Below are 17,841 nucleotides of genomic sequence, written 5' to 3'. Positions count from 1 at the left end.
CCTCTCTCACATGCTCCTCACTCCGCTCATCACACCCCCTCACACCCGTCTCTCTCACACCTCCGTCTCTCACACCCCTCTACACCCTTCTCACTCTCTCACACACCTCTCACACCACCCTCTCACACCCCTCCTCACTCCGCTCTCACCTCCGCTGTCACAACAACCCGCTGTGTCACATGCTCTCACACCCCTCTATCACATGCTGTCACCCCTCTATCACACCGCTCTATCACACCCTCTCACTCCGCTGTCACTCTGCTGTGTCACACTCTCTCACACTGCTCTCACACCCCTCTCTCACTCCACTCTCACTCCGCTGTGTCACACACTCTCACACTGCTCTCACACCGCTGTGTCACACCCCTGTCCCACTCTCTCACACCCCTCTCGCACACCGCTCTCACACTCTCTCACATTCTCTCACACCCCTCTCTCACACCGCTCTCACACTCTCTCACACCGCTCTATCACACTCTATCACACCCCTCTCTCACTCTGCTCTCACTCCGCTGTCACACTCCTGTCCCACTCTCTCACACCCCTCTCTCACTCCGCTGTCACTCTGCTCTCACTCTGCTGTCACACTCCTGTCACACTCCTGTCACACTCTCACAACCCTGTCTCACACGCTCTCACTCCGCTCTAACACCCCTCACACTCCTCTCTCACACCCCTCTCTCACACTCTCTCACCCCCCTCACACCCCTCTCTCACACCCCTCTCTCACTCCGCTCTCACTCCGCTGTCACACTTCTGTCACACTCTCTCACACCCCTCACACCCCTCTCTCACACCCCTCTCTCACTCCGCTCTCACTCCGCTCTCACTCCGCTCTCACTCTGCTGTCACTCTGCTGTCACACTCCTGTCACACTCTCACACCCCTCTCTCACACTCTCTCACACCCCTCACACCCCTCTCTCACACCCCTCTATCACACTCTCTCACACCCCTCTCTCACACCCCTCTCTCACACCACTCTCACACTCTCTCACACCCCTCACACTCCTCTCTCACTCTGCTCTCACTCTGCTGTCACACTCCTGTCACACTCCCGTCACACTCTCTCACACCCCTCTCTCACATGCTCTCACTCCGCTCTCACACCCCTCACACCCGTCTCTCACACCTGTCTCTCACACCCCTCTATCACACTCTCTCACACCCCTCACACCCCTCTCTCACACCCCTCTCTCACTCCGCTCTCACTCCGCTGTCACACCGCTGTGTCACATGCTCTCACACCCCTCTATCACATGCTGTCACCCCTCTATCACACCGCTCTATCACACCCTCTCACTCCGCTGTCACTCTGCTGTGTCACACTCTCTCACACTGCTCTCACACCCCTCTCTCACACCCCTCTCACTCCGCTGTGTCACACACTCTCACACTGCTCTCACACCGCTGTGTCACACCCCTGTCCCACTCTCTCACACCCCTCTCGCACACCGCTCTCACACTCTCTCACATTCTCTCACACCCCTCTCTCACACCGCTCTCACACTCTCTCACACCGCTCTATCACACTCTATCACACCCCTCTCTCACTCTGCTCTCACTCCGCTGTCACACTCCTGTCCCACTCTCTCACACCCCTCTCTCACTCCGCTGTCACTCTGCTCTCACTCTGCTGTCACACTCCTGTCACACTCCTGTCACACTCTCACAACCCTGTCTCACACGCTCTCACTCCGCTCTAACACCCCTCACACTCCTCTCTCACACCCCTCTCTCACACTCTCTCACCCCCCTCACACCCCTCTCTCACTCCGCTCTCACTCCGCTGTCACACTTCTGTCACACTCTCTCACACCCCTCACACCCCTCTCTCACACCCCTCTCTCACTCCGCTCTCACTTCACTCTCCTCACTCCGCTCTCACTCTGCTGTCACTCTGCTGTCACACTCCTGTCACACTCTCACACCCCTCTCTCACACTCTCTCACACCCCTCACACCCCTCTCTCACACCCCTCTATCACACTCTCTCACACCCCTCTCTCACACCACTCTCACACTCTCTCACACCCCTCACACTCCTCTCTCACACCCCTCTCTCACTCTGCTCTCACTCTGCTGTCACACTCCTGTCACACTCCCGTCACACTCTCTCACACCCCTCTCTCACATGCTCTCACTCCGCTCTCACACCCCTCACACCCGTCTCTCACACCTGTCTCTCACACCCCTCTATCACACTCTCTCACACCCCTCACACCCCTCTCTCACACCCCTCTCTCACTCCGCTCTCACTCCGCTGTCACACCGCTGTGTCACATGCTCTCACACCCCTCTATCACATGCTGTCACCCCTCTATCACACCGCTCTATCACACCCTCTCACTCCGCTGTCACTCTGCTGTGTCACACTCTCTCACACTGCTCTCACACCCCTCTCTCACTCCACTCTCACTCCGCTGTGTCACACACTCTCACACTGCTCTCACACCGCTGTGTCACACCCCTGTCCCACTCTCTCACACCCCTCTCGCACACCGCTCTCACACTCTCTCACATTCTCTCACACCCCTCTCTCACACCGCTCTCACACTCTCTCACACTCTCTCACACCCCTCTCTCACACTCTCACACCCCTCTATCACACCGCTCTCACACCCCTCTCTCACACTGTCTCACACCGCTCTATCACACTCTATCACACCCCTCTCTCACTCTGCTCTCACTCCGCTGTCACACTCCTGTCCCACTCTCTCACACCCCTCTCTCACTCCGCTGTCACTCTGCTCTCACTCTGCTGTCACACTCCTGTCCCACTCTCTCACACCCCTCTCTCACTCCGCTGTCACTCTGCTCTCACTCTGCTGTCACACTCCTGTCACACTCTCTCACAGCCCTCACACCCCTCTCTCACTCCGCTCTCACTCCGCTGTCACACTCCTGTCACACTCCTGTCACACTCTCACAACCCTGTCTCACACGCTCTCACTCCGCTCTCACACCCCTCACACTCCTCTCTCACACCCCTCTATCACACTCTCTCACACCCCTCACACCCCTCTCTCACACCCGTCTCTCACACCCCTCTATCACACTCTCTCACCCCCCTCACACCCCTCTCTCACACCCCTCTCTCACTCCGCTCTCACTCCGCTGTCACACTCTCCCACACCCCTCTCTCACACTCCTGTCACACTCCTGTCACACTCTCTCACACCCCTCACACCCCTCTCTCACACCCGTCTCTCACTCCGCTCTCACTTCCGCTGTCACACTCCCGTCACACCTCTCTCACACCCTTCTCTCACTCCGTTCTCACTCCGCTCTCACACCCCTCACACCCCTCTATCACACCCCTCTATCACACCCCTCTATCACACTCTCTCACACCCCTCTCTCACACTCTCTCTCACACCCCTCTCTCACTGCGCTGTCACACTCCTGTCACACTCTCTCACACCCCTCACACCCCTCTCTCACTCCGCTGTCACACTCCTGTCACACTCCTGTCACACTCTCTCACACTCACACCCCTCACACCCCTCTCTCACTCCGTTCTCACTCCGCTGTCACACTCCTGTCACACTCCTGTCACACTCCTGTCACACTCCTGTCACACTCTCTCACTCCCCTCTCTCACTCCCCTCTCTCACTCTCTCTCACACCCCTCACACCCCTCTCTCACACTCTCTCACACCCCTCACACCCCTCACACCCCTCTCTCACTCCGCTCTCACTCCGCTGTCACACTCCTGTCACACTCCTGTCACACTCTCTCACACCCCCTCTCACACTCCTGTCACACTCCTGTCACACTCTCTCACTCCCCTCTCTCACTCCCCTCTCTCACTCTCTCTCACACCCCTCACACCCCCTCTCTCACTCCGTTCTCACTCCGCTGTCACACTCCTGTCACACTCCTGTCACACTCTCTCACACCCCTCTCTCACACTCCTGTCACACTCCTGTCACACTCGCCCACACCCCTCTCTCACACTCCTGTCACACTCCTGTCACACTCTCTCACACCCCTCTCTCTCTCCTCCCCCTCTCACTCTCTCTCACACGCTCTCACAACCCCTCTCTCTCTCTCTCCATCTCTCTCTCTCACTCCCCGCTCTCTCTCCGCTCTCACTCCTGTCAGCGGCTCCCCCCCCGTTCCGCTCTGTCCGCCAGGGGCGCTGGCCCCGCCCATCCCGGCGCGCGTGCGCAGGGCGGGCAATCGATCGCCGAGCGGCGGGAGGGGCCCCGCCGCCCATCTTGCCCCGGAGCTGCCCCGCCGTACCGGAGAGCCGGGGGGCTCGGAGGGGATTTTGGGGGGGGCCCAGGGGCTGGGGGTAGCTGAGGGGGTCTGCGGTTGCCAGGGGGCACTGGGGGGCTGAGGAGCTGTGAGGCCGGGGCGGTGCTGTGAGACAGGAGGGGCTGGGGGCGGGGCACAGAGAGCTGTGGGGCGGAGGGGGGCGGCGGTTTGTGAGGGGATGGGGGGGGGGTCTGGGGGGATGGAGGAGGCCTTGAGGGGCTGTGGGACGGTGGTCTGTGTGGGTAGTGGCGGCTGGGGGGCTCCGGGACCTCTGGGGGGTTGTGGGGAGGAGGTTGTGGGTGGGGGGAGGAAATGGGGCAGCTGAGGGGGTCGGGGGGGGGGAATTTGAGAGTCTCCCGTGGGGCTCAGGATGTCAGTGGGGGGTTGAGGGTCACCTGTCGGGGTTTGGGGGTCTCCTGGGGGGCTCAGGATGTGGGGTAGGGGCCACCAATGGGAATCAGGGTGCTCGGGAGGGAGTTTGGGGTCTCCCGTGGGGTTCATGATGTCTGTGGGGATTTGGGGGTCTCACATTGGGTTTAGGATGCCAGTGGAAGTTTGAGGGGTCTCCTCAAACCTGTGGGGCCCAGGATGGGTTTGAGGGGGAGGTTCTCTTGTGAGACTCAGGAGTCTGTAGGGGGTCATCTCTGGGGTTTTGGGGGCCTCCTGTGGGGGTTTGGGGGTCTCACATTGGACTCAGGATGGGTTTGAGGGGGTCACCTGTGGGACTCAGGATGTCTGGGGAGCTGTGGAGGTTTGGGGGTCTCCTGGGGGGCTCAGGGTATCTGTGGGGGGTCACCCCCGGAGGTTTGGGGGTCTGCTCTGGGAGTTTGGGCATCACCTGTGGAGGTTTGGGGGTCTCCTGTGGGGCTCGGGATGTCTGTGGAGCAGCATGTCTGGAGGTTTTGGGGTCTCACATCGGGTTTAGGATGCCAGTGGAAGTTTGGGGGGGTCACCTGTGGGTGTTTAGGGATCTCCTGGGGGGCTTAGAATGTCAGTGGGGGTCTCCTGTGGGAGTTTGGGGGTCTCCTGTGGGGGCTTGGGGGTAACCTGTGGAGGTTTGGGGATCTCCTGTGGGAATTTGGGGGTAACCTGTGGAGGTTTGGGGGTCTGCTCTGGGAGTTTGGGGGTAACCTGTGGAGGTTTGGGGGTCTCCTGTGGGGCTCGGGATGTCTGTGGGGCAGCACGTCTGGAGGTTTTGGGGTCTCACATCGGGTTTAGGATGCCAGTGGAAGTTTGGGGGGTCTCCTGGGGGGTTTGGGGGTCTCCCCTGGGGCTCAGGATGTCAGAGCTGCAGCCTGGGGGTCCCAGGGGCTCCCTGGGGACTGAGCTGGACTGGGGGGGGTCCCGGGGTCCGTGGTGCTACCTGGGGGTCCCTGGTGCTGCTGTGCTGGGCTCGGGGGCTCCTGGGGGCTGGGGGGGCTCCCTGGGAGCTGTGCTGGTCCCGGGGGCTCCCTGGGGACTGGGGGGACTCCCAGGGTGCCAGGCTGGGCTGGGCTCGGGGGGCGGGGGGGACTTCCTTAGGGCTGGGCTGGGCTCGAAGGGCTCCCTGGGGACTGTGCGGGTCCCGGGGCTTCCTGGGGGGCTGTGCTGGGCTCAGACACTCTGGGGGGCTCGAAGGGCTCCCTGGGGACTGTGCAGGTCCCAGGGGGTTCCTGGGGGGCTGTGCTGGGCTCAGACACTCTGGGGAGCTCGGGGGCTCTGTGGGGGCCCGTCCCGGGGGTCTCTGGGGCCGGGCTGGGCTCAGGGGGTCCCTGGGAGCGGGGGGGGCCTCCCTGGGGGCCGGGCTGGTCCCGGGGGGTCTCTGGGGCCGGGCTGGGCTGTGCTGGGGGTCTCTGGGGACTGGTCCGGTCCCGGGGATCCCTGTGTGACCCCCCCCCCATGGATCCCAGCCATGGAGCCGGGCGCGGGGGCGCGCAAGGAGCGGCCGAAGGCGCGGGAGGCGCCGGCGCGGCTGGAAAAGGCCAAGCAGAGATCGGCACAGCAGGAGCTCAAACAGCGCCAGAGGGCGGAGGTGCGAGCGGGAACGGCACCGGGAATGGGAGAGGCACCGGGAACGGCACCGGGAATGGGAGAGGCAGCGGGAACGGCACCGGGAATGGGAGAGGCAGCGGGAACGGCACCGGGAATGGGAGAGGGACCGGGAATGGGAGAGGGACCGGGGACGGGGAAGGTGGGACTGGGGGAAGTGGGACCGGCAGTGGGGAAGGATTCTGAAAATTGAGGGGTTGGACTGAGAATGGGACGGGGAATGGGGCAGTGATCCCGGGAATGGGACTGGGAATGGGGGGAGGGATCCCGGGAATGGGGGGGACAGCAATTGGGGGGGTGGGACCAGAAATGGGGACAGGGACTGGGAATGAGGAGAGGGACTGGGAATGGGGGGAGGGATCCCGGGAATGGGGGGGACAGCATTTGGGGGGGGTGGGACCAGAAATGGGGACAGGGACTGGGAATGAAAAGAGAGACTGGGAATGGGACCAGGAATGGGAGAAGTGAGACCAAGAATAGGGAAGATGAGACTGGGAACTGGGGGGTGGTAGCAGTAATGGGGAGAGGGACTGGGATTGGGGGGGTAGGAACCTGGGAATGGGGGGGGTGGGAACCTGGGAATGCGGAGGGGAAGCAGGAATGGGGAGAGGGACTGGGAATGGGACCGGGAACCGGGGGGAGGTGGGACTGGGAATTGGGGGGTGGGAATGGGAGGAGGGGGACTGGGAATGGGAGGAGGGGGACTGGGAATTGGGGGCCAGGAATGTGGGGGTGGCACTGGGAGTGGGGTCAGGAAAAGCAGCCCAAGTGGGGCCAGGCCCCCCTTTTCCATCCCTCCCTTTCCCAATCCCAGATCTACGCCCTGAACCGGGTGATGACGGAGCTGGAGCAGCAGCAGTTTGACTCGTTCTGCAAACAGATGCAGGGAGGGGGGGAGTGACCCCCGGCCCCCCCGACCCCTTTTGTACCCCCCTATTTATTCCCCCCGCTCCGTTTTGTACCAATAAAACTCGGCTGTTCTGCCGCTCCTGCATCCGGGCGCTCCAGGAATGGGGGGAGGCCTTATCCCAGCATTCCAGTTCCCTGCCTCAGGAAGGGTCCTGCCCTGACCCCATTCTGACATTCCCAGCCAAGGGAAAGGTCCTGCCACAGTCCCATCCTGGCATTCCAATTCCCTGCCCAGGGAAGGGTCCTCTTCTGACTCCATCCTGTCATTCCTGCCCCAGCCCCATCCCAACATTCCCTGCCCAGGGAAGGGTCCCATTCTGGCCCCATCCCAACATTCCATGCCCTGCTCCCATCCCAACACTCCTGCCCCGACTCCATCCCAACATTCCCTGCCCAGGTAAGGGTCCTACCCTGGTCTCATCCCAACATTCCTGCCCTGGTCTCATCCCAACATTCCCAACTGAGGGGAAGGTTCCTGACCCAGCCCCATGCTGACATTCCCTGTCAAGGGAAAAGGTCTTGTCCTGATCCCATCCCAGTATTCCCAATGAGAGAAGGGCCCTATCCTGGCCTCATCCTGATATTCCCTGCACTGGTTCCATCCCAAAGTTCCCTGCACTGGTTCCATCCCAAAGTTCCCTGCACTGGCCCCATCCCAACATTCCCTCCTCTGGCCCCACCCTGACATTCCTGTCCTGGCCCCATCCCAATATTCCCTGCCTAGGGAAGGGTCCTGACCCAGCCTCATCCCAACATTCCTGCCCAGGGAAGGGTCCTGCCCCGGCCCCATCCCAGCATTCCCAGCAAAGGGGAAGGGTCCTGCCCCAGCCCTATCCCGACCTTCCCTTCCCTGGTCCCATCCCAACATTCCCTGCCCAGGGAAGGGTCCTGTCCTGGTCCCATCCCAACATTACCTGCCCAGGGAAGGGTCCTACCCTGGCCCCATCCCAACATTCTCAGCTGAGAGGAAGGTTCCTGCCCTCCCAGAGCCGGGGTTTTCCCAGGATTTCTCCCGGAGGACCCCTCTCACAGCTGCTGGATCCTCCCAGGGGATCCCAGGTGTTTCTCCAGCTCCAGGTCCGACCTTCGCTTCCTTCCTCCTCCCACACCCTCCGGCAGCCTCCGGCTTTCCAGAGGCTTGGGATCAAATCCCGCTTCCCCCTTCCCCCCTTGGGATCAAATCCCACCTCCCTCTTTTCCCCAAAGGATTCAGAGTTCTCTTGTGGGGTCTGTTTCCAAGGATTTGTGGGGGCAATCCCTAAGTTCCCCGTTTCCGGAGGATTTGGGAGTCTCTTGTGAGGTTGATCCCTAAATTCCCTGTTTCCTGAGGGTTTGGAGGTCTCCTGTGGAGTTTGATCCCTAAACTTCCCATTTCCCCAGGGTTTGTGAGTCTCTTGTGGGGTTGATCCCTAAGATCAACCTTGTTTCCCCAGGGTTTGTGGGATCCTTGCAGGGGCAATCCCTGAACTCCTTGCTTCCAAAGCTTTGTGTGGGCAATCCCCAACTCCCCCTTTCCCAGAAGTTTGTGGGGTTGATCCCTAAAATCCTATTTCCAAGGCTTTGTGGGGGCAATCCCCAACTCCCCCTTTCCCAGAGGTTTGTGGGGTTGATCCCTAAAATCCTATTTCCAAGGCTTTGTGGGGGCAATCCCTAAATTCCCTGTTTCCCACGCGTCCCCAGGTCCCTGCTGCAGTCGTGGGGTGGGATCGGGGTCCCCTCACCCTCCCAAACCCGATCCTTTCCCGCTGCCCAATCCCCTCCTCTTTTTCCCCGACCCGCCTCCCGCTTCCAGCCGGCAAACCAAAGGCTCACAAAGCATCACAAAGCTAAGCCGGGCTTTACTGGTCTCTAGGCGGGGCTCAAGCCTTGCAGCTCCACAGGGCGGAGGGGAAGACGATGTAGGACGTGGCCCAGGCCAGGCAATAAACCGCGGCCACCGCCGCCGGCGCCAGCAGCACGGCCGCCACCCCTGCGGAGGGGACAATCCTTGGGGATGTGCCCTTCCCGCCCCGGCCCGGGCAGGGCTCCACCCCGGCCTTACCTCCGGCGTAAACCAGCTTCTTCCAGCGCTGGGACTCGAGCACCCTGTCGTGGGGGTAGGAGCCGCAGTCGGTCATGCCCAGGATCATCGCGGCCGCGGCCACCCGCAGCAGGGCCAGGTGGCCCCCCGAGAGCAGGAAGGTGCTGGCCAGCAGGGCCGAGGGGTAGGGGCAGGGCAGGCCCCGGTAGGTGAAGGGGATCCCTGGGGGGGAGCCACGGCTTCAGTTCGGAGGGGAAACCCCAAAGAAACCCTTTCCCCCCATTTATTGAGGGCAAAGCAGAGCCCACCCGCCGGCTTGGCCACAGAGCCAGACCGGGGGGAGCCCCTTTGCACCCCATTGCCAGCAAACCCGGGGTGTCCCCCACTCCTCAGCCCCCTTTTTCACCCCATTTCTCCCGTTTTGACCCCATTTCCCCTGTTTTCACCCCATTTCTTACCCCATTTCTCCCTTTTTCACCCCATTTCCCCCTTTTTCACCCCATTTCTCCCTTTTTCACCCCATTTCTTAACCCATTTCCCCCTTTTCCACCCCATTTCCCCCTTTTCCACCCCATTTCCCCCTTTTCCACCCCATTTCCCCCTTTTTCACCCAATTTCTTACCCCATTTCTCCCTTTTCCACCACATTTTCCCCTTTTTCACCCCATTTCTTACCCAATTTCCCCCTTTTTCACCCAATTTCTCCCTTTTTCACCCCATTTCCTCCTCCTTCTCCCACCCATTGAGGCTGGAGCAGAGCCCGACCACCAGGTTGGCCACAGAGAGAATAAAACTGTGGTATCCCCCTTTTTTCCCCCTTTCCCCCTATTTCCAGCAAAACCCAGGGTGTCCCCCATTCCTCAGCCTCCTTTTTCCCCCTTTTCCTCCTTCTCCCCCCACCTTTGGGGGTGAAACAAATCCCAACCCCCAGCTTGGCCACAGAGACAAAACAGTGTAACCCCACTTTCCATCCCAGTTTTTTCACCCTATTTCACCTTTTTTCCAGCAAAACTGCTGTGACCTCCCCTTTTTTTCCCCATTTCTCCTTCTTATACCCCATTTCCCCCCCATTTTCCCATTTTCCCCCACCCACTGAGGCTGGAGCAGAGCTCACCCACCAGCTTGACGACACGCATCAAACCAGGGTGACTTTCCTTATCACTTTTTTGTCTTATTTCACCTTTTTTCTCAGCAAAACCACCGTGACCTCCACTTCTTCTCTCCACTTCTCCCCTTTCAACCCCATTTCCCCATTTTTTACCCCACTCCCCTCTTTTTCCCCCCACCTTTTGAAGGCAAAACCCATCCCAGCCCCCCAGCTCGGCCACCGGCGCGACTCCATTTTCCATCCTGGTTTTTTGCCCTATTTCGCCTTTTTTGACCAAAAAACCACCGTGACCTCCCCTCTTTCTCCCCATTTCCCCTTTTTTGCCCCATTCCCCCCTCCTGTGAGCCCCCAGGGCTGCCCTTACCGCTGGAGAAGAAGCAGAGCCGGGCGAACACGGCCAGGACGTAGGCGAGGGCCAGCAGCCCCCCCAGCACCCCCTGGGGCTGCAGCAGCAGGGCCGTGCCCAGCCCGAAGGTGGTAAAATCCGCAAAGTCATCCAGCTTGGCACCTGTGGGGCAGCGAGGGGCAGGTGCCAGGAGAGCCCCGGGCACGGGAGACCCCCGGAGTGCCCCCCAAGGGGCAAGGGGGTCACACTCACCCAGTGCCGAGCAGGCGTCGAGCTGCCGGGCCACGGCCCCGTCGGCCAAATCCAGCAGGAATCCCAGCAGGAGCAGCCAGCAGGAGAGCTGGTACTGCCTGGGGAGGGGGAACAGAGGGGGAACCCCACTTTGCAGCACCCTTCTCACCCCATTTCCCCCTTTTTTTTTTGGCCCCTTTTCCCCCCTCCACCTGTGGAGGGTGACACAGAGCCCGACCACCAGCTTGGGCACAGAGTAAAACTGGGGTGACCCCTCTTTGCAACCCGCTTTTTCACTCTATTTCACCCCTTTTTGACCATTTCCCCTCTTTTTACCCCATTTCTCTCCTTTACCCCTTTTTTTTCCCCCAATTTTCCCCCTTTTTCACTCATTTCCCACTTTTTTCCCCCATTTCCCCTTCTCCCCCACCCGTCCAGGCAGGAGCAGAGCCTCCCTACCAGCTTGGGCACAGAGTAAAACTGGAGTGGCCCCCAATTTTTCACTCTATTTCTCCATTTTTTTTTACCCCATTTCCACCTTTTTCACCCAATTTCTCCCCTTTTGAACCAATTTCCCCCTTTTTTACCTCATTTCCCCCTTTCCCTCCCCCCCCAATGAAGGCTGGAGCAGAGCTCACCCACCAGGTTGGGCACAGAGTAAAACTGGGGTGACCCCTCTTTGCAACCCACTTTTTCACCCTGTTTCTCCCTTTTTTAACCCCATTTCCCCTCTTTTAACCCATTTTCCCTCTTTTGACCCCATTTTCCCACTCTTTCACCCCATCTCCCCCTTTTTTCCCTACCTAGGGGAGACTCCAATCACAGAGGGAGCCAAACCAGGGGGTACCCAAACCACCTTTCCCCCCTTTTTTCAGCAAAACCAGGGTGCCCCCCCACTTCTCAGACCCCTTTTCCCTCCTTTTCCCCTCATTTCCCCATTTTTCACCCCATTTCCCTCTTTTTCCCCCACCTATTGAGGCTGGAGCAGATCCCAGCGGCCACATTGGCCACAGGAAGAGCAAAACCAGGATGACCCCCATTTTCATCCCCCTCTTTTGCTCGATTTCACCTTTTTTCCAGAAAAATTGGGCTGATCCCACTTTTCAACCGCATTTTTTCACCCTATTTCCCACATTTTCCAACAAAACAGGGAGGATCCCTGATTTTCACCCCCCTTTTTCAACCCATTTACCCTTTTCCCAGCAAAACAAGCGTGATCCCCACTTTCCAACCCCATTTTTCACCCCATTTCCCTCTTTTTTCACCCCCTTTTCCCCTTTCCCAGTCCATTTATCCTTTTTTTCACCCTTTTCCCACTCCATTTATCCTTTTTTTCACCCCTTTCCTCCCCTTTTTACCCTCTTTTCCTTTTCCACCCCATTTCCCCCCTTTTCCCACCCCATTCCCCTTTTTCCACCCCATCCCCCCTTTTCCTTCCCTTCCCCCCCTTTTTCCCACTCCATTCCCCCTTTTCCACCCCATTCCCCCTTTTCCATCCCATTTCCCCCCTTTTTCCCACCCCATTCCCCCTTTCCCACCCCATTTCCCCCCTTTTCCACCCCATTCCCCCCTTTTCCACCCCATTCCCCCTTTTCCTCCCCATTTCCCCCTTTTTTCCACTCCATTCTCCCTTTTTCCACCTCATTCCCCTTTTCCCACCCCATTTCCCCCTTTTTCCACCCCATTTCCCTCTTTTTCACCCCTTTCTGCCCCTTTCCACAGCCTTTCCCCCTTTTCCCTCTTCCCCCTTTTCCCACCCCATTCCCCCTTTTCCCACCCCATTCCCCCTTTTTCCCACCCCATTCCCCCTTTTTCCCACCCCATTCCCCCTTTTTCCCACCCCATTCCCCCTTTTTCCCACCCCATTCCCCCTTTTCCCACCCCATTCTCCCTTTTCCATCCCATTCCCCCTTTTCCTCCCCATTTCCCCCTTTTTTCCACTCCATTCTCCCTTTTTCCACCTCATTCCCTTTTCCACCCCATGCCTCCTTTCCCACCCCTTTCCCCCTTTCCCACCCCATTCCCCTTTTCCCCCTGTTTCAATCCCGCAGCAGTCGGAGCCTCCCATCCACGGAGACACCGATGCTCCCCCGCTTCCCAACTCCCCTTTTCCCCCTTTCCCCCCCTTTTTTCCCCCTTTTCCCGGACCTGTTGACGGTGCAGAGGATGGAGGAGAGCCCGGCCAGCAGGTTTGCCACCGAGAGCCCGTTGGCGGCGTTTTTCCTCAGGAATTCCAGCGCCCGCTCCCGCCCCTCCCGCTCGCTCAGCACCAGCTTTTTGGTGGCCTGGAAAACACCTACAACCCCCCCCGGCGTGTTCCAACCAAAACAGAGGCTTCGGTCCCCCCCAAAACAAACCAACTTAGTGCCTGGGCTTCCCCCTCCTCAAACCAAAATCCCCCAAAAAGAAGCAGCAGGGGGGGAGGGGGGAGGATTTATTTGGTGCTGCCCTCCCCCAAAAAAATGGGAGAAAAGAGGCCAAAAAAAAAAAAAAAGGCGAAGAAACCGAGCAAAGAACGGCGAAAAAAATGAATGAAACGAAGGAAATTAAGCCAAACCCAAGCTTAGACTAAAAAGCCAACCCCGGTTTTAAGCTCTGTATGGATCTTAAATACCTATCGGGCTAAGCTTTAGGGAAAGAATTTAGGGGTCCTGTGCTGTGCCCCCCGCCTTTGCCGTGTCCCAAAGCCAGGAAGATCCTTCATCTGAAAGAAAACAGCACGTCAGAGCAAAACAAACCCCCCCCCCAGCCCCTCCGAGACCCCTCAGAGACCTTTAGAGTCCCCTCAGAGCCCCTCAGGGCCTCTTAGAGACCTTTAGAATCCCCTCAGAGCCTCTCAGAGACCCCTCAGAGTCCTTCAGAGATCCCTCAGAGTCCTTCAGAGACCCCTCAGAGCCTCTTAGAGTTCCTCAGAGACCCTCAGAGACCACTCAGAGACCCCTCAGAGCCCCTTAAAGCCCCTCAAAACCTCCTCAGAGCTCCTCAAAGACCCCTCAGAGCCCCTCTGAGCCCCCTCAGAGACCTTTAGAGACGCTCAGAGCCCCTCTGAGCCCCCTTAGAGCCTCTCAAAGTCCCCTCAGAGACCCTGAAAGTCCCCTCAGAGCCCCTCAGAGCCCACGCGGGCTCATCACCGGAATGCTCCCCGAACAGCTCCCCAGGTGTGGGAAGCAGGAAGGCTTCGGGGGATGTTTGGGAGGTGTGGGAAGCAGAAAGGCCGGGGGGATGTCTCTGGAGTCAGGGGTCGCTGCTCCGGAGCCGCCGCGGAACACGAGCGACCTTTGGACACCGCGCCCGGAGCCGCCGGCAGAGCTGAGCCGGGAAAATCCCTCCCGATCCACGGCTTTCCCGGAGCCAGGGAATTTTTTTGGGGGGGGGGGGGAGGTCTGACTGGGCGCTGCCGCCCCGCTTTTATCTCCGAATTCGGCGCTTCGTGGTCTTCAAAACGGGGAAAAACCCGGCGAGTTTGGGGTTTGCTGTGCCCCATCCCTGCCCTTCCCAGCCTCGGGAATGTTCCCGTGAGCGGCGCAAGCCCCCGGGCACTGCTGTGCCACCTGAACTTGCCCGTTCCTGGCGTTTCTCACCCCAAAATCAAAGTGCTGGGGTGGGAGGAAGGGAATCCCTGCGCTCCGGCGCTGCTCCCACTGCTTTTATTACCCCTTTTGGGGGGAAACCAGGTGATTTTGGTTCTCCCCGGGTGATCCCATATGTGTTACGGGGGGATGTTGTGCCCCCGCGGGCGTCTCGCCCCTCCGGGCACGGGGAAAAGGGGGAAGCGCAAAACCCACCTATTTTTTGGAGCTGGTTCCCGTTTTTACCCTAATTTTACTACTAACCCCTCCAAAAAAAGCTGATTTTTGGGGCGGGGAAGGGGCGCCTTGCCGAGGGGCCGAGCGGGGCGAGGGTGGCACTTACCGACCGGCGGGGACACCATCCACATGGCAGCGGTGGCAGCGGCGGTGGCAGCGGTGACAGTGACACCCCGGGCGGGGAAACTGAGGCAGGGGCTGCTCCCTGGGCAGGGGCTGCTCCCGTGGGAGCCGCGGGAGCCGCCGCGTTATATAAGGAAAAGCCTCCCGGGCTGAGTCACCCGGCGGGGGTGGGTCCGGCCAGAGGCCACGGCCACGGCCACGGGGGGTTCGCAGCCGACTGGCACCACCGGCGAGGGAGGAGCTGCCCCGGGGGGCAGAGGGGCCACGCCAGGCTCCGGCGCCCCTGCCAAGCTTCCCAGCGCTCCTGCCAGCCTCGCAGCGCCCCTGCCAGCCTGCCGGTGCCCACGCCAGGCTCGCAGCGCTGGTGCCAGCCCTGCAGCTCCGGTGCCAGGCTCAGAACACCCGTGCCAGGCTCGCAGCGCCCCGTGTCCAGCCACGGCGCTGGTGCTGGGCTCGCGGCACCCACAGCGTGGCCACGGCACCCACGGAACACCCACAGCACCCACAGAACACCCACAGCACCCAGAGTGTGCCCACAACACCTGTATCAGGCTGGCAACACCCACTCCAGGCTCACACCACCCTCTCCGGGTGAGGACTACCCGTGCCGTGCTCACAGCACCTTTGTCAGCCTGGTAGCACCCTCAGCAGGCTCACAGCACCCACTCCAGGCTCACAGCACCCACCCGACACTTCAGCACCCATCACACACCCAGGGCACCCACCCCACACTCCAGCACCCATCCCACACCCAGGGCACCCATCCCACACCCAGGGCACCCATCCCACACTCCAGCACCCACCCCACACTCGTGGCTGGGCTCGCACAGCCCATCCCAGGATTGCCCCACCCGTGTCACGCTCTCAGCACCCACATCCAGCAAACAGCACCCACATCCAGCTCACAGCACCCATACCAGGCTCACAGCACCCACACCACGCTTTGTATCACCCAGGGCAGTCTCACACACCCATCGCACACTCCAACACCCATCCCATGCCCACAGCACCCATCCCACACTCCAGCACCCATCCCACACTCAGGGCACCCATCCCATGCCCACAGCACCCATCCCACACTCACACACCCACCCCACACTCCAGCACTCGTGCCAGGCTCTCACCCCCCTGCCACTCTCACAGGACCTGTGCCAGGTCTGTACCACCCGTATCAGTCCCACAGCACCCGTGCCACGTTCACGGGACCCACACCAGGCTCACAGCACCCACACCAATCCTGTGACACCCATATCAGTGCCATGGTACCCACACCAGCCCCCTGGCACTGCCACACCCCTGCCCCTGCCCCTGCTGCCACCCAGGGGTGTCCTCACCCAGCGGGCATCACCACCCAGTGCCGTCCCATCACTGGTCCCACTGGTGGCACCGAGGGGATCACAGCTGGTGTCCCCCCCCGACCCCCGTGCTGGGTGTCACTCCTGTCCCCCACCCTGACCCCCGTGCCGGGTGTCACTCCTGTCCCCCACGCGGGGCCTCTGCTGGGTGGCCCCAGCTCGTGCAAAGGGTGTCCCGAGTTCGGGGGGTCTCGGGCTCCCCCTGCCCGGAGCAAAGGGCCGCGGGAGCGCCCGAGGGGCCGGGGGGGAGGCCCGGGGGGGCCGGGGCGGGCACCGGGGCCACCGCCGGGGGACAAAGGTCCGCGGGGACACTGTGACAAGGGGCCCATAAACTTATACAGCCCCGGGCAGGAATTTTCCACCCGGATCCCGCCGGGAATCGGGGGGTGCTGCGGCACCCACGGCCACCCGGTGGGGTGGGGACCCCAGGGTGCCCTGTCAGGGGGTCCCGGCATGCTGAGCAGGGTGGGGGGCCATGGGGTGCCCCGTGGGGGGACCCAGGGGTGCTGGGTGGCATTGCGGGTCCTGGGGTGCCCCGTGGGGAGGTCCCGGAGTGCTGGGAGAGGTTGGGGGGCCCTGGGGTGCCCCATCAGGGGGTGCCGGGGTGCTGAGCAGGGTGGGGGAGATTTGAGGTGCCCCATCGGGGAGTCCCGGAATGCTGGATGGGGTTGGGGAGTCCCGGGGTGCTGGGCAGGGTTGGGGGTCCCTGGGTTGCCTTGTCAGGGAGTCCCGGGGTGCTGGGCGGGGTTGGGGGTCCACAGGGTGCCCCGTGAGGGAGTTCTGGAATGCTGGGAGAGGTTGGGGGTCCCTGGGGTGCCTCATCAGGGGGTCCCGGGGTGCTGAGCGGGGTGGGGGAGATCTGAAGTCCCCCATCTGGAGGTCCTGGAGTGCTGGATGGGGTTGGGGGTTCACGGGGTGCCCCGTGGGGGGGTCCCTGGGGTGCTGGGCAGGTTGGGGGTCCCTGGGGTGCCGGTCACGGCGGGGTTGCCGCTCAAAGGGCTCTTTGTTCTCGGTCACGCGCCGGTGGCGGCGGTTGCGGAGCGACGGGAGGGCCACGGGCACGGGCACCCGGCCCGGGGGCACCCGAGGGGGCCACACCAGGGCCTGGGGGCACCTCGGGGGGGGCACAACCCCGGGGGGGGGGGAGAGGACGTCACCGATGCCCATCACCGTGGTGTCGGGGCACGTGGGTGAGGCCCGTCCCTGTGTCCTCAGGGCACCCACGGCCGTGGCATCCGTGTGTCCTGGCGTGCCTCTGGCACCAGGGTGGCCGTGCCCGCGGCTTCAGGGCACCTTGGGGTGCTTGTCCCTGTGGTGTCTGTGTGTCTGAGGGTGCCCATTCCTGTGGCATCTGGGCACCTGTAGGTGCCCATCCCTGTGGTGTCTGGGTGTCTCTGGGTGCCCATCAATGTGGCATCAGGGCTGCACAGGGTAAACCATCCCTGTGGTATCTGTGAGTCTGAGGGTGCCCATCTCTGTGGTATCGTGATTGTGCAGGTCAAACCACCCCCGTGGTACCTGGGTGCCCATCCCTTTGGTGTCTGGGCACCTCTCAGTGTCTATCCCCATGGTGCCTCTGTCTGAGGATGCCCATCCCCGTGGCATCTTGGTTGTGCAGGTTAAACCATCCCCACAGCATCTGGGTGCCCATCCC

At 61.1% G+C, this 17,841-nt stretch overlaps 3 protein-coding genes across 5 annotated transcripts in view; 1 reads left to right on the top strand and 2 right to left on the bottom strand.

The window, feature by feature from the left end:
- LOC116797607 overlaps positions 1 to 4,221 on the bottom strand; it is a 7,353-nt gene extending 3,132 nt beyond the window's left edge. The window contains exon 1 of the mRNA XM_032709309.1: positions 4,074 to 4,221. Within this exon, the coding sequence (XP_032565200.1) occupies positions 4,074 to 4,221 (148 nt within the window). The remainder of the gene's footprint in view (positions 1 to 4,073) is intronic.
- Positions 4,222 to 6,115: 1,894 nt separating this feature from the next.
- LOC116797593 (small vasohibin-binding protein) lies at positions 6,116 to 7,284 on the top strand. Its single transcript, XM_032709280.1, has 2 exons — positions 6,116 to 6,273; positions 7,105 to 7,284. Exons 1-2 carry the CDS (start codon positions 6,154 to 6,156, stop codon positions 7,189 to 7,191), a joined length of 207 nt encoding a protein of 68 aa, XP_032565171.1. The 5' UTR covers positions 6,116 to 6,153; the 3' UTR covers positions 7,192 to 7,284.
- Positions 7,285 to 9,015: 1,731 nt separating this feature from the next.
- On the bottom strand, positions 9,016 to 15,020 carry LOC116797592 (transmembrane protein 269-like). 3 transcript variants are annotated; one of them, XR_004360690.1, is made up of 7 exons: positions 14,816 to 15,017; positions 13,518 to 13,607; positions 13,052 to 13,199; positions 10,925 to 11,022; positions 10,691 to 10,834; positions 9,241 to 9,441; positions 9,019 to 9,168 (listed from the first exon to the last, which is right to left on the bottom strand). XR_004360690.1 is itself a non-coding variant. In XM_032709279.1 (6 exons), exons 1-6 carry the CDS (start codon positions 14,838 to 14,840, stop codon positions 9,059 to 9,061), a joined length of 726 nt encoding a protein of 241 aa, XP_032565170.1. In that variant the 5' UTR covers positions 14,841 to 15,020; the 3' UTR covers positions 9,016 to 9,058. The 3 variants fall into 3 exon arrangements, 1 of the variants encoding a protein (XP_032565170.1); XR_004360691.1 differs by lacking the exon at positions 14,816 to 15,017 and adding an exon at positions 14,035 to 14,170; XM_032709279.1 differs by lacking the exon at positions 13,518 to 13,607 and having other exon boundaries at positions 9,016 to 9,168; positions 14,816 to 15,020.
- Between the last annotated feature and the right edge of the window lie 2,821 nt (positions 15,021 to 17,841).

Source organism: Chiroxiphia lanceolata, chromosome 22, assembly GCF_009829145.1.
Source record: "Chiroxiphia lanceolata isolate bChiLan1 chromosome 22, bChiLan1.pri, whole genome shotgun sequence".
NCBI lineage: Eukaryota > Metazoa > Chordata > Aves > Passeriformes > Pipridae > Chiroxiphia > Chiroxiphia lanceolata.
This window is presented reverse-complemented; position numbering and strand designations above follow the sequence as displayed.